This window comes from Apodemus sylvaticus, chromosome 1, assembly GCF_947179515.1.
Source record: "Apodemus sylvaticus chromosome 1, mApoSyl1.1, whole genome shotgun sequence".
NCBI classification, from domain to species: Eukaryota; Metazoa; Chordata; class Mammalia; order Rodentia; family Muridae; genus Apodemus; species Apodemus sylvaticus.
Window position 1 is genome coordinate 108,722,865 of NC_067472.1, and position 15,262 is coordinate 108,738,126.

The 15,262-nt window shown below is 38.9% G+C and overlaps 1 protein-coding gene across 1 annotated transcript in view; it reads right to left on the reverse strand.

Moving 5' to 3' along the window:
• The window catches only part of Gab2 (GRB2 associated binding protein 2), a 225,620-nt gene that overhangs the window by 101,768 nt on the left and 108,590 nt on the right, over nucleotides 1-15,262 (reverse strand). Inside the window, exon 2 of the mRNA XM_052158471.1 lies at nucleotides 2,720-3,020. Within this exon, the coding sequence (XP_052014431.1) occupies nucleotides 2,720-3,020 (301 nt within the window). The remainder of the gene's footprint in view (nucleotides 1-2,719; nucleotides 3,021-15,262) is intronic.

The following is a 15,262-nucleotide window of genomic DNA, read 5'->3' on the forward strand; positions in this document are numbered from 1 at the left end:
GGGACCTTGAGAGATTCCACCTTTTCATGCTGGCATGTCAACCATGTTTTATCATTTTGCAGGTCTTGTTTACCTGACTATATTGTTGAAGCTTCATGACTTTCGCTTTCTTAACATATATAGAAGCCATTATCTTGAAGGGATGTTCTGGTCCCTGACTCTTGCAATTTTTATACCACATCTCTTCTGTGATATGCCTTGAGTCTTGGGTGTCAGGATTGTTTTTTGAGGCAAAACTTGTTTTTAGGGTGTATGTGTGTGTTAATTTCCCTCCCCTCACTCTGCCACTTCATAGGTTCATAGCCTATGCTAGTTAGCTCTTAGCTTCCAGATGCTTCTCTTATCTGAGTTCTATTTCCCATAGGTATGCTATGATTACAGATGCTCACTACCACATGCAGCTTGGGTTCTAGGGATTAGATTCAGGTAATCAGGATTAACATACTGAGCTTTGCCCATGGCTGCTTTTTAATTGAGACAGGTCTAAGTCTTATCACCCAGGCTGGCCTCAAACTCATGCAATCCTCTTGCCTTAAATTCCTGAGTGTTGGTAATACAGCCATGAGTCACCATGCCCACATATGGTTGCATGTTTGTGGGCATATTTGCACATGTGTGCCTATGTACATGCAAATGGATATATACATTATGCATGTGGAAACCAGAGGTTGCTGTTTGGTGTCTTCCTCTGCCTGCCCCCCCCCCCCCTCTCTCTCTCTCTCTCTCACACACACACACACACACACACACACACACACACACACACACACACATCTTTTGGAACAGAACCTGTCAAGATCTGCTGGTTTCCAGCATTCTGCTATAGTGCTGCTATAGCTACTTCTATGGGTGTAGTGAACTCAGGTCTTCATGCTTGTGTAGCAAATCATTTACTGACTGAACTATCTTCTGATCTCCCAAGACCTTTGGGCTGTTTTCAGCTTTCTAAACAAGAATCTCCCTGTATTATAACTATTCAGTCATATATTTATAACTTCTGGTTGTTATGTCATTCTTCCAAATTATCAATTAACATCAACAGTGAGATTCTAAGCATTATTTTTGTGATTTCGTGATTTTGAGAGGACCTGACATGATATTTTACATTAAATTACTTGGTATGAACAGGCACTGCTTTTGATTACCATGCATGTTTTTCTTCCACTGCTAATAGGTGTTTGACATTTAGAATATTAAACATTTAAATTGTTAACATTTCAAATTACATAGCAATGGTTTGCAGCTATAACACAAACTTGTAAAATGTTCATTACTAGCCAGCTCAGTGATGTAAATATAACCCCATATCTTCTTGAATGAGTTACAGCATATGGATGAATAAAATTGTCTTTCAGTGATTTATGAGCTATAAACCTTAACTGTCACCTGTGTGTCATTTAAAGAACAATTTGTCACTTTGGAATCTTTACTTGCCTCCACATGAAGAATCAGAATTTCTAATTATGTCTAGATATATGTAAATGACATTTATTCTGTAGAAGGAAATGATGAGGCCCAGGGACACACTGAGTAAAAGAGTGCTTGCCTAGATTCAAAAGCCCCGTGTTTTGTTTCCAGCACCATCAAAAAATGATAATCAAATAAAAATTACTGTTACTATGAATAATGCCCCAGTGAGTTTGATTGAAGTCAGGACAGCTTTTGTGAGCCATTTCTTTCTGACCATGAATCCTGGAGACAGAGCTCGGGTTGTCATGCTTGTGCAGCAAACACTTTATCTGCCGAGTTATCTTACCAGTCCAATGAACTACTTTTGACAAGAAATGCATTGTGCCCTAATTTCCTAGATGGTAGTAAGTCATTTAAGTTGATTTGGGTCAATCTCTTATAATTTATTATTGAGGCAACCACACGTTCTTAATACTAAAAATATTACATGCATGAAGGTGCTGCTGCATTTTAAGATACTTTGCCTAGAAATAGTCTTGTTATAGTGGTCATACAACTTCTGTAATTAAAAATCACAGTTATGACTTACGAATATGAGCTACTAGTAAATTCTAAAATAAGTAGGAAGATTTTTAAGAAGAAAAGATATTTACATCTCAATAAATAAGGCAGAGAGAGATAGAAGAAGATATCCAAAGTCCACCTTTGGCTGCTATCTATGCATGATTGGGTTTTCATACACTTCCACACACATAAAACATAGATACCCACATAGTTGATGTACTTTTAAAAAAAGGGCTGTCAAAACTCAAACATAAAGTCAGCATTCCATTCTTTTAACTGTCCTCAATTGGATATACAGGAACTCAAGACCATGTGTCAATAAAACAAAGCATACCTAAGAAACAAGCAAGCAAACAGTGAGATGGCCTGAAACAGATGGACTAGAACCGAGAGAAATGAATCAGAGATGTGATCACAGAGAGATCTTCCCTATGGAATGGCTGATAGGTAACAAGGCGCAGTATGTAGAACAAGGGTGGGAGGAGTGGTTGAGAGCTGACACATGGTAGAAGCATCGAAGCACCTGAAATATCTTCAGCATCGTCATGACCTTAGCCTTTCCTGATTCCCCATTTAAGCATGACTAGAACCAGGAGATTCATCTGTATCAGGCTACCTCTGTTATACTCTCCCCATTTGCCAATCACATTTGCCAAAAAGAAATCTTAACCAGAGCCACTTTTCTTGGCTAGAGGAACCTGATGTCTGAAGAATCCCCTGGAAAGAGCTGTGTTTGCTCTCATACCTGTGCTCTCCTCAGCCTGATTGAAGCCGCAGATCTGGCAGATGCTCTGGACCCACTTATTCATGTCAGCCTCTGTCTCAGCCACCAGATAAAACGTGCGCTCGCTGGTTTTGATATCAAATACGAAACTATCCTGCAGCTCTTTCTTGTTGAAGGTCAGGCCTGCATCCACCTGCTCACAGAGGTTCAGGTTGATGATCCGCAGGGGTTTCTTGGAGTGCTCATTCTTGTAGTATTCCAGAACATCTGGGTCTCCACTCATCCGGCCACTCCGCAGTATAAACCAGCGTTTCTTCCAGGCCTAAATCACCAGAAAGGCATTGGGAAGAAGGAGAAAATGCCATTAGTTTTTAAGCCTTTATCAGATCCTCACATAACATTGACTGAAGATGGGTATGACAGGAGGGTAGGGCCTGGAGAGAAAGGCTTCACAGCACATGAAGGCCCCATCAGATTGCTCATGGATAAAGGTGCTTGCCACCGGGCCTAATGATCAGAGATCAATTCCTGAAACCCACAAGGTATGAGAGTTAACATTTAATCTCCGTGTATGCATCATGACATTTGTGCTCCACCAAATAAATATGTAATTAAATAATTATGATGACCATATAAATAAATAAAACCAGTTAGCAAAGGAAGGCAGGAAACCTCTGGCTGTTGGCTACATGTAACAAAACAAGAACATTCACCAACAAGAAAACACACACACATACACACACACACATACACACACACACACACACACACACACACACACACACACACACACACACACACCAAAATCCAAAATTCAGGCCCTCTGAATGAGGGTGAAGAGTGTTACATAATTTCTTTTTATTAAGGATCCAAAATGTCAAGTCCAATATTTGTCTCTATTTCTATCACTGCTCTTGTGTCCCTAATCCAGTTCTTTATTCTGGGACACAAGAATCTGGAATTTCTCAGCAAGCACGCCCTGGATTCATGCCTATTTACATAGGGACTGCTGGACCCCTTAGGCACTTATGGTCTACATTTCTCTTTTAGATTCCTCAGTTCAAAATTGGAGGACAGTTTTTAGAACTTGTTAGTACAGGCGTAGCCCAACTATTTCTTTATACTAGATACAGACTCATAAAATGTCAGGCTAGAAAACATTTGCAAAGCCATAAAAATCTCAGCTCATAGGTGTGAACATGTTAAAGCACTGTGGTTAAAACAACAATGTCACACCAAGTTGCAAAAAATCACTTTCCTAACTTCCTACGGTATGCCTCTCACCAAACCATGATGTCTTTTAAGAATCACTGCTGAGACATCCTTGTGGGAATTCTCTGAGCATCTACCTGTAGGTCCTTCTTGTTCTTCAGCCTGCTTTACTGACATGCTTCCCTAGGACCTGTGGTAGTTCCTTGCTCATGGCAGCATTCTATCTGTATTACTGAATGGACAAATGCCTTATATTACCCCATATAGTAGAGTTTAAAACTTGGGTACAGATGCTCTTATGCTGTTTTCTACATTGTATCTCTTCAAGACTTTGTAAACTCTGAGCAGAACTGATATACAATAGTCAAAAAGTCAAAATTCCAAACAACCAAATAAACTACAAACAATTACACAACTTTGGGGAATCTTCATTTCTACAGATTCATTGCATGATTTTCAACTAAGTCATTTACTTGTTTAGATCTTCCTTATCTATGTAACGAGAATCGCAACCACCACTGCCACTCTCTACCCTACTTAAGGCATAGGGTTTTTTTTTAACTGCAGATGAGCTCAGAGTACTATAAATATCAGTAATTAATTATTATTGCTATTTTAATATCATTAACATAATTTTTCAACCTCTAGGGAGCTATATTAATTCTACAAACAGTTAACACCCTTTATCCCTGTCCTTAATTTCTTCTGTAATCAACTCTCTTTACTCCTCCTTACAATAATTTCCTTACTTCAGTCTCCATTTTTTCTGTTTTCTGTCAAAATCATGACCCCCAGCTAAGTTTAATGCTTTGCCCACTCTAACTGTTCTCACTTGACGGTTAAGCACTTGATAGTTATGAAAGAGTGGGAGAAAGTGAAATATCTCATTGCATATTGGCTTCCCTGGGCCTTCAGACAATGCCTAATAATCCTATTGACCTCGTTCAGAACTTCCTTGTACTCTTTGGAAACAATCTCTGATTTTCTTTATTTCTTTATTTTTTTAATTAATTAATTTATTATATGTAAGCACACTGTAGCTGTCTTCAGACATACCAGAAGAGGGCATCCGATCTCATTACAGATGGTTGTGAGCCACCATATGGTTGTTGGGATTTGAACTCATGACCCCTAGAAGTCAGTCATCAGTCAGTGCTCTTAACCAGATTTTCTTTCTTTAAATCTCCAAAACCTTATTCCTTTTTCATTTCATGAGGAAATCCAATCAAAAGAGATCTGATGAAATAGTTACCAATGTAGCCACCTCCACAGTCACGTTCTCTGGTACTGGAGAATACAGGTTTCCTAATAATTTATATCAGCTTTCTTCCCAAGGCATGCATCCTTTCACCTATCCGGAACGCACTTCAACAACTGCCCCCTCTTCAGAGTAGCTGCTTCATCCTTCCCTGCTTAGAATCATTTCTACCATCTCAGAAAAACGGAAAAGGGGGTCTTGAGTCCACAGTCATTCTTGACTGTGGCTCAGCTTTCCAGCTTTTCCGTTAAGTCAAGCAGTTATGCTTAAGTAACAACTATGCTTACTTGTTCCCTCTTCTCCTACATGAAGGCATCTTTGTTAGTCTGCTTACCACTGTACCTCCAATAGAATGTATCAAAGGGCTCGAAGACTCCAGGACTTCTGCTACCTGTCAGACCTTCCTGTGATCAGGAACATTTACTTTCAGTAGCACACTTTCTTCACTGTGCTTTAGCATTTACTCTCACTTTGCCACTTGGTATTGCTTTTTCAGATGTCAGTGCTGGTTTTTCCTTCTCCCTGTTCTCTAAGCTCTAGGAATGTTCTAATGCTCAGTTCTCAGATGGTCTGTTTCTATATCCACCATTGGATCAAAAGCTATTTAATTACTTCAGCTCCCAAAAGTCAACCCCCAGCCTATCCCCATCTATGGAATCCAAGTCCTATATCCACCAGAAAACCAAATAACCCTATTAAAAAATGGAGTACAGAGTTAAACAAAGAATTTTCACCTGAAGAACTTCGGATGGCGGAGAAGCATCTTAAAACATGCTCAACTTCATTAGTCATTAGGGAAATGCAAATCAAAACAACCCTGAGATTTCACCTTATTCCTTTTTCATTTCATGAGGAAATCCAATCAAAAGAGATCTGATGAAATAGTTACCAATGTAGCCACCTCCACAGTCACATTCTCTGGAGGGACCTGGGTGGAAAAGGGGACAGGGAAGGGAAGAGGGGAACATGATCAGGTAATGAGTGGTAGTGGTGGGAATAGGATTGAAGTACTGAGTGCCAGCATAAAGAATGGAAACAGGCAACCTTGGGAGGTAGGAGGTGGGGTTGGGGGACCTTCTAGAATATACCAGAGACCTGGGAAGTTAGAGACTCTCAGGACTCGAAGGGAAGGACCTTAGATGAAATGACCTACAGTGGGGAGAGGGAACTTGTAGAGCCCACCTCCAGTAGAAAGACAGGGCATCAAGTGAGGGATGGGGTTGCCATTCTACAGTCAAAAACTCTGACCCTGTCTGAAAGAACTGCAATAACAAAAATGGAGAAGAGCCTGAGGAAAAGGAGGTCTAGCGATAGGCCCAAATTGGGATCAAGCTCAAGTGGAGGCACCAAGGCCTGATTCTATTACTGAAGTTATCATGTGCTCATAAAAAGGGACCTATCATGACTGTCCTCTGAAAGTCCCAACAATCAGTTGGAAGAGTCAGATTCAGATATTTACACTGAACCAATGGACAGAAGCTGGTGACCCCTGTAGTTGAATTAGAGAAAAGCCGGAAGAAGTTGAGGAGTAGGGAAAACCTGTAGGAGGAGGACCAGCAGTCTCAATTAACCTGGACCCCTGAGATCTCTAAGACACTGAGCCACCAACCAGGCAGCATATATCAACTGATACTAGGCTCCCAACACATAGCAGAGGACTTCTGGGTTTGGACTCAGTCAGAGAAGATGCACCTAACCCTTGAGAGATTTGAGGCCCCAGGAAGTGGGAAGTCTTGTGGGCTGGGAGTAGGGATGGGGAGGTGGGGACATCCTTGTAGAGATAGGGAGTAGGTTTGGGGAGGGGGATAAAATCTAGACTGTAAAAAAATTAAATTAAAACATATGAACAAGTATAGTCAGAAGCTGATCACTATTCCTTATCTCCCTTGTTCTCTAATTTCATTATGTCTATTTGTCTGTGTAGGTGAGAAATGTGCATGCTACAGTGTGTGTGTGTGTGTGAGGGGCAGGCAGTCAGAGAACAACTTGCTGGGGTCAATTCTCCCCTTCTGCTATGCCTATTGACCTCAGGTCATTGGGCTTGGCAATCTTACCAGCCCATAATTGCATTGATTTGTATACCTTTCATGCTTCCATTCATCAATGTACTTACAACACTGAGGTCAGAAAGTAGGTAGGATGTAATCAGGATGGTTTGTAATTCAGAATTGGTACTTCTCTGCATATGATCTCTGTGTATCCAGGCACAATTCCTTACAATGGCCCCATGGATGTTGGATAATTCCAAAGCTTTGGTTTCAGATTGTGATGCTATTAGAAGGTTGTCATATCCTTAAAAAATAAGGCCAAGAGATGACTTAAGTCATTGGTGACATGGCTTTGAAGGGACTATGGGACTCTGGTTTCTTTTTGCTCTGTTTTGATCTCCCAGGTCAAAGATGAGCAGCTTGCTCTAACATGTGATGCCTATCGTAAGGTACTTCCTCACTATGGCCTTCAAAACAACAGAGCCAACTGGAACCTCTAAAACTGTGATCCAAAATAACTGTGATCCCTACCTCCCCACCCCCACTCTCACCCCACCAGACCTCCCACTTCCTGGGGCCTCAAGTCTCCCAAGGGTTAGGCACATCTTCTCTGATTTAGTCCAAACCCAGAAGTCCTCTGCTGTATATGTGTCGGGCGCCTCATATCAGCTGGCATATGCTGCCTGGTTGGTGGCTCAGCCTCCCCCCTTATTTATTCCCCCCAATGGTGCTGTGGATTGGACCCAAAGCTAGTATACTAACCTTTCTCTTTATAAGCTCATTATCTCATGTATTTTGATTAATACAGCTTGGTATGTCTGAACCTCATGTCTCATCTCATTACCTCACATTAGTCTTGTCCTTAAACACTGCCAGTCACACTCCCGCCTCAGGCTCTTCACTCTACTTGTTTTCTCTGAAGCACTCCTCCTAGTGTTGCCATTGCTTATTCTTTATTTCAAGTGTTTATACAAATGTCACATTGTTGGAGAAGCTGTTCCTGAACCCTCATCCCCTTCCCTTGCAACACTCGCATTCCCCTTTCTTATCTAGTTCACTGGTCTTAGTGGTCTTAGTGCTCATACCATTTCAGTTGACTATTTGTACTCACTCCCTGGAACATAAATACCACCAGCACAGGGACTTTGTCATTCTCGTCTGCTATCGCTCCTGTGGAGTAAAAGATGCCACTTAGGCTCAGAAATTTGAATATGTGGCTCCTAGTTAGTGGTATTATCTGGGAAGGTTTAGGAGGCATAGCTTTGCTGGAGGATGTATGTCGCTGGGGGGTCGTATCTGAGAGATTATAGCCTTGGCCCACTTCCAGTTCCAGCAGATCTCTCTGCTTTGTGTTTGTGTTTGAAGATTCCTGCTCCTGCTACAATGCCTGTCACTTCTGCCATATCTCTCCCAGTGATGGACTCTTACCCCTCTGGAATCATAAGCCCAAATAAACTCTTCGTTAACTGGCCTTGGTCAAGGTGCTTCCTCACAGCAACACACCTCCTTCCTCTCATGCGACAGTCACAACATTTAGAACACTGCTTGGCACATATATGGTAATAAATAATATGTTTATTAATTAATTTCTTTCTAATATAAAGTCCTTACAGCACTTAATTGGTTAAGGAGAATATACATTAGGTCTGGTAAGCCTTAGATAAGTTAAAATTTAAAATTGAGGTATTACCATATATAATAAAGCTGAGGAAAATAAAAACAAAAGGCATTTAATTACAGTCACATAAAATCTTGTTCTGGCCATTTTTTGTGTGTGAATACTTACTTGTACAGATGTATATTGCAGGTTAGGGTTAGGTACATTTAAAAATAGTTTTAATAGGTCAGCTGCTGCTTGAGTTGAAGAATCTCCTTTAGTACCTGTCTCTTTGGAAAGTATTGTCCCTAAATCATTGCTCTGTAGGTACAAGCTCTGTACAAGTACACAGAGATGCCATCAAGAAGAAGAAAATGATGTTTGCTATAGATGCTTCAAGAATTTTCCAGGTTCTCCTTCCAAGGAAGTAGTTACAATAAATGACTACTTACAACATGCTGATTTATTTATGACAAAGCAGCAATGCTGTCTCTAGCTCACACCCCTCTTCTGCCATAACTGCTCTCTAATCCCACAAATAAAATACAGTTGTTTCTTTCTCTTTGCCTCCTCTGTTTCTTTGCATTCTTATATCTATCCATATAATAAATATTTATTTGTAGAGCAGTGGTTCTCAACTTTCCTAATGCTGCAATCATTTAACACAGTTCTTCATGTTGTGGTGACCCCAGACATAAAATTATTCCATTGTTACTTTATAACTGTAAGTTTGCTACTATTATGAATTATAATGGAAATATCTGATATGTAGGATATCTGATATGTGGCATCCGTGAAAAGGTTGTTTGCCACCCCTCCAAAGGAGTCAGGACCTACAGGTTGAAAATGCGCTGTTATCAATGCTAAAGATACAGCAAGAACTTCTGATCCCAAATCTTTGATACCTCAGACTTGTGATCTTCCTCCAAATCTGCATTTTGATTGTTTGTATGCTCTTATTTCCTTCAAGCTTTGAGTTTCTTGAGATACTAGGTTCAACGTATCCACCAGGTACTTGGCACAGTGTAAACATATGGGAATTCGGCAAAGATGTATTTTTTTCATTCAATGAATATCTAAATTTATTCAAACTAATAGGTGCAATTTAAAAATAAGTTTTTATAACAGAAAGTAAGAAAGGCAAGTAAGAGAATTACAGAAAAGAAAAAAGATGGGCAGATGCATTGGATTCTCTAGTATCTACTCCTTTCATGTTTAGATGTATAAATAATGAATATATATATATATGTATATATATATATAAATATAAATATAAATAAATAAATGAAAGGGTTTGGGAGCTTTAGCTGAAAATGCCCATCACAGAGATATAAAAAAAATTACTCTTGGATCACTGACACATAATGAAAGGACAAAATGGAAACACAAGTCCTGGATATGCTGTTAAGAGAAATCTTTCCAAAACAAAACAACAAACAAACAAACAAACAAACAAGGCCAGGCAATGGTGGCGCACGCCTGTAATCCCAGCACTTGGGAGGCAATGGCAGGTGGATTTCTGAGTTTGAGGCCAGCCTGGTCTACAGAGTGAGTTCCAAGACAGCCAGGGCTATACAGAGAAACCCCCCTGTCTCGCAAAACCAACCAACCAACTAACTAACTAACTAACTAACTAACTAAATCTTTCCAGGACTTCTCTCATATATGCAAAATACTGAAAAAATAAAAGTGGATTACATCCTTAAATGCAATTCAATAACCTAAAGAGCCATGTAATTAAGTGGGGCTTATTCTCAGGAGGTAGAGCTAATCCAATATTTGAAACCAACAAATATAACCCACCATACTGAAAGACTAAAAAAAAATCATTGCTTTATCAATGAAGAAAAGGAGACCCATTTCTTGTAAAATTTCAAAAAACAAAAATATAGTTAACTTTGCTGAATTTGATAAATTGCATAAAAAGACCAACATCTAATGTTATAGTAAATTCTGAAAGACTGGCAAAATTGGAAGCAAGACAATGATGATCACATTTCCTATAATTCTCCAACATGGTACCAGAAATTCCAGTTATAAAATAAAGCAAGAAGTAGATTTAAGAAACACACAGATCAGAAAAAAGAGGCTACTAAAGAAAAAAACTGTCCCTCTTTTCAGATGACATGATTATTTATGCTAAAAATCCAATAATAACTGCAAAAAACTTTCTAGAACATGGTGGACACAGGATACAAGCTAAGTATGTAAAAGTCTACTTACTTCTATAGGCTAGCAATGATTTGTTAGCATAGGCAATAAGAAAATGCACATTGTATCTGGGTGGGTAGCGGTAGAGTGCTCACCTATGATGAACCACGCCAGAATAAGGCCTGTTTCTACCCTCAGCCTCCAAAACAAAGAAAACTCCCAAATAGTATCATTTATAATTTTTTAAAATGAAAAAAGCATAAATCTAACAAAACACTGTACATGCGGAACATATAATTTGTAAATTATACAGTGTTGATAAGTTAAGGAACTCTTAAATGTTTAAACAGACATACATACAGTGTCTACAGATATGAATCAACACAGAACACTTTCCAAATTTATGTATAGGTTTACCACAAATACTTATAAAAATTCACACAAAAAGTTTTGTTGTTATACATAAACTTATTCTACAATACATATGGAAAAAAAGGATGAAAATAGATGAAACAATTTTGGAAAAGGTTAAAATAAAATAAATGGAATCAGGGCACCATATATATATATATATAAATTTCATTTATGTGCATGAGTGTGTACGTGTATGTGTGTGTGTTTGTGGTGCCTTTAGAGGCCAGAAAAGGACAATGGGCATTGGATGCCATAGGTCTGGAGTTATGGATGGTTGGCAACTACCATGTGGATGCTGAGAATTGAACCTAGGTCCTCTAGAAGAGCAGCCAGTGCTCTGAACCAGTGAGTCATCTCCCTAGTCACAGTATATGTATTTTAAAAGTTCTGTAGCTATGGCAATCAGGATGATGTATAATGGATGAGAGCTACAAACATGTAGAAAAGTTAAGGAATAGAAAACCCAGAACTATATCCATATGATATACCCACTGATTTTTATTTATTTATTTTATTATTACACTTTTATTTGGGGAAGGAGGGCATGTGTGCCACAGTGCACATGTAGAGGTCAGAGGACAATTTGCAAGTGTTCTTTCCTTTCACCATGCAGGGCCTGGAGATGAAATTTGAGTTGTCAGGTTTGTCAACAAACATCTTTACCCACTGAAATATCTTGCTAGTTCCCACTGATTTTTGATAAAGGTGCAAAGGAAATTCAATGGAAGACAGATAGGCTTCTCAACAAATGGTACTAGGGAGAAAAGGCACAGGAAAGGAGTGGTGGCATATGCCCATAATTCCAACTACTCAGACCCATGCAGAGGTCCCTCCGAAAATCAAATAGGCTAATGGAACAGTGACAAAAGATGAACCATAGATTTGAAGGTAAAATGTCAGAGCTATAAAATATTTAAAAGATAAATAAAGAACTAGATGGCTCAGCAGTTAAGAGTGCTCGCTGTTGTTCCAGGGAATAGGTGTTAGCTTCTTAGCATGCACATCAGGAGGCACAGCAGCGCCAGGGGTTCTGATACCTTCTTCTGGCCTCTTTGGGTACTTGTGTGCACATGTGCATTCACACATACACAGATTTCCCCTCCAAATAAAAAATAAAACTTTTTTTTTTAAAAAAAAGGTAAATAGGTGGTAATTTTGGTCTTATGAAAAATTAAGTTTTAAAAAAAGTATTCAGTGAAAACAATGATGAAGCATACTCTATGCTATATGGTTTAAAGAAGAGATGTATGATGCAAACATTCCTTTTAAACAACTTAAAATATTTATAAAAGTTGAAGGAAGATAAGACATTAATATATAGCCCTGAAAGACAAAGCAGAGTTTTAGAAGTATCATAAAGAGAGTCACAGTTTCCTAGTATATCAATGAAACAAGAACTCCAACTTTTAGGGATGAGGTAGAGAGGGTGGAGAAGGGGGGAAAAGGAAGAAAATGGGGAGAGAAATGAGTAAAATGACTGTAACCAGGAAAGTTATGAAGAAAGGAGAAAGGCTTTTCTTTTAAAAAGGTCACACAGTATCAATGAGGCCTGGGCATAGGAAAAAAGACAGGTTTGGAAAATTTTGGTAAAGTCTCTTGAACGTGGAGAGGAGGAAAGGACGAGCTGCGGGGTCCTGTGAGGCCTGCAGAACCACCCTTAGAAGCTGTATCTTTATTGGTAACGGGAGTTGTTGCAAAGTGCACAGCAGCAGAGAAATGTTAAATGGTGCTCTGTGTCTATTTGTTAAAGTGTTAAATAGTGCTCATCTAGCAAGGAGGACGGTGAACTCGAGAACAAAAACCATTAAAAAAACCCTATTTAGGAAGCTGCTGCTATAGCTTTCTATAGTCAGAGAAAATGGCAATCTAAAGGAGAATGATGTGGCAGCAGAATCATTAGCTTGAGTACCAGAGTGAAACCTTGCCTCAAAAACAAAACATCAAAGTCAAAACTCATCAAAATAAATGCATAAATAAATAGAATAGTAATAATCAAGACAGAGAGGAAGAGACAGCCCTCTCACTTACTTATACCAGGACATAAAGAAGTCCACAACGCAAGAGTACACTGTCAAAAAAGACAAAACAAAGTTGGAATTTGTCTAGAATCAAGTAGATATCACCATTTGCTCTGATGAAACAGAAGTGACTGTTTTACTTTTGTACCGAAATCTAGTCAGAAAACAAAACATTTCACAATTACCCAGACCACAGAGACACGAATGTGGGAACATATGACCTGGAGGTTGCATCACTCCTACCGCTGAGCAGAGTACATCTCATGTGATCCTGTCTGTCCTTTAGGTTAGGTCTGTAAGTGCGCACAAAACAAGGTCATAACTTCCTTCTATTGCTCTTTGGCAACCAGAAAAATAAAACAAGCCTCATTGAGACTTATGATGACTAAATAACATTATAAGTATTCTGTTGGTGGTAAAGAGTTTATAAAATTCTACCATATCAGTCTCCAGTGAGATACCTTGAGGTCATGAATGAGTGTTCTAAGCATAAAGGCTGCTTTACATATGGGACAAGAACCTGGTTTATTTTAGGTTATTCTATATATTAAAGTTGAACTAGGCTAGTTCTTATAGGGGAATTATTTTTTAAGGAAAAAGGAACTTTCTGAACATCCTTTTAGCTTCAGCCCTGAAAACTGAAAGTATTTCTAAAATTCTAGACTCTTCTGTTCTGTCTTATACTGTAAGTATTATAGTATTATACTAACTAAAACAATTGTTCTTGAATTACTAAGGATTTCCTTAGATATTATATAAAAATTAGAGAATCTTTAATACTGAAAATTCTGAAAAAGAGACAGTCTAGGGTACTAATCATTAAAGTTTCCTGTAAAGTGCCGACAGTAAACATTTTAGGGCATATACTCTTACAACTATCAAATCTACAGTAGCATGAACACTGCAATTTATAAGCAAACATCTAGCTTGTTTTCATAAAACTGTTCCTAGAGTGTGTGGTGGATGGCTGTTTGTTAAGACAGGGATTAGGATAAAGTATGAAGAAAGGTAGTGGCTGCTATAGGAGCATGAGTGTAACAAATGGGTGAGACCCAAGTCTAGGCAGCCTCACATGCTGTTCACTAAGGCAATCTGATAGTATGATACCTTATTTAACTAGATTACTTAGATTCTTAGAAGTGAGTGATGTGTTCTTCTAAATAACCGAGCTAGGTAGAACCTTCTATTACTTTATTCTCTGGTAGTTGAAAGTATTTCTAAAACTCCATAATCTTCTGCCATGCCTTAGATACAACAGATAACAGAATTCTTCTTTAAAGACTGAAGTTTTCTCCGTGCCTCCAATCATCTTTCTCCAGATCCTGTGGATAAAGCTGTAGAAGGGGCAAGGCATTTCTTGGAAAAGAGTTTTGCATAACTTCTAGAAATGGGTGTGTTCTTTCAACTTCCCTCTTTCTGATGAAGGTAAAACCAAAAACTGCCAATAAGCCAGGAGATGTCTGTCAAGGGAGGATTATTAAAACCTGAGTCTACTACATATCAATACAACAACTCTATTAGGTATAACACAAACAAAATACTTTATTTTTAAAACTCCCCTTGCTTTCTTTTTCTTTTCTTTTTTTTTTTTTTTTTTTTTTTTTTTTAGCATAGAATCGAGTTTATTTGGGGCATGGGGAGGGGAGTTGAGAGTAGTAAAGGCAGAGAAAGGCAAAGAGGAGAGAGTAGAGAAGTAGAGGCCGGCCATGACCCCATGGAGAGAGCTGGGGAGGGAGGGAGGGAGGCAAGAGGGCAAGAGTAAGAGAGTAAGGGAGTAAGAGCTCCCCTTGCTGTCTTTAAAAAAAAATCACCATAATCAACTCTACATCTACTCTCAGTCCCCAGACTCCTAAGTAACTACAGGGTTGGAATTCTACTTTAAGCAATCATAGACACAGTGGACTTAATCTGACTTAATACAATTAT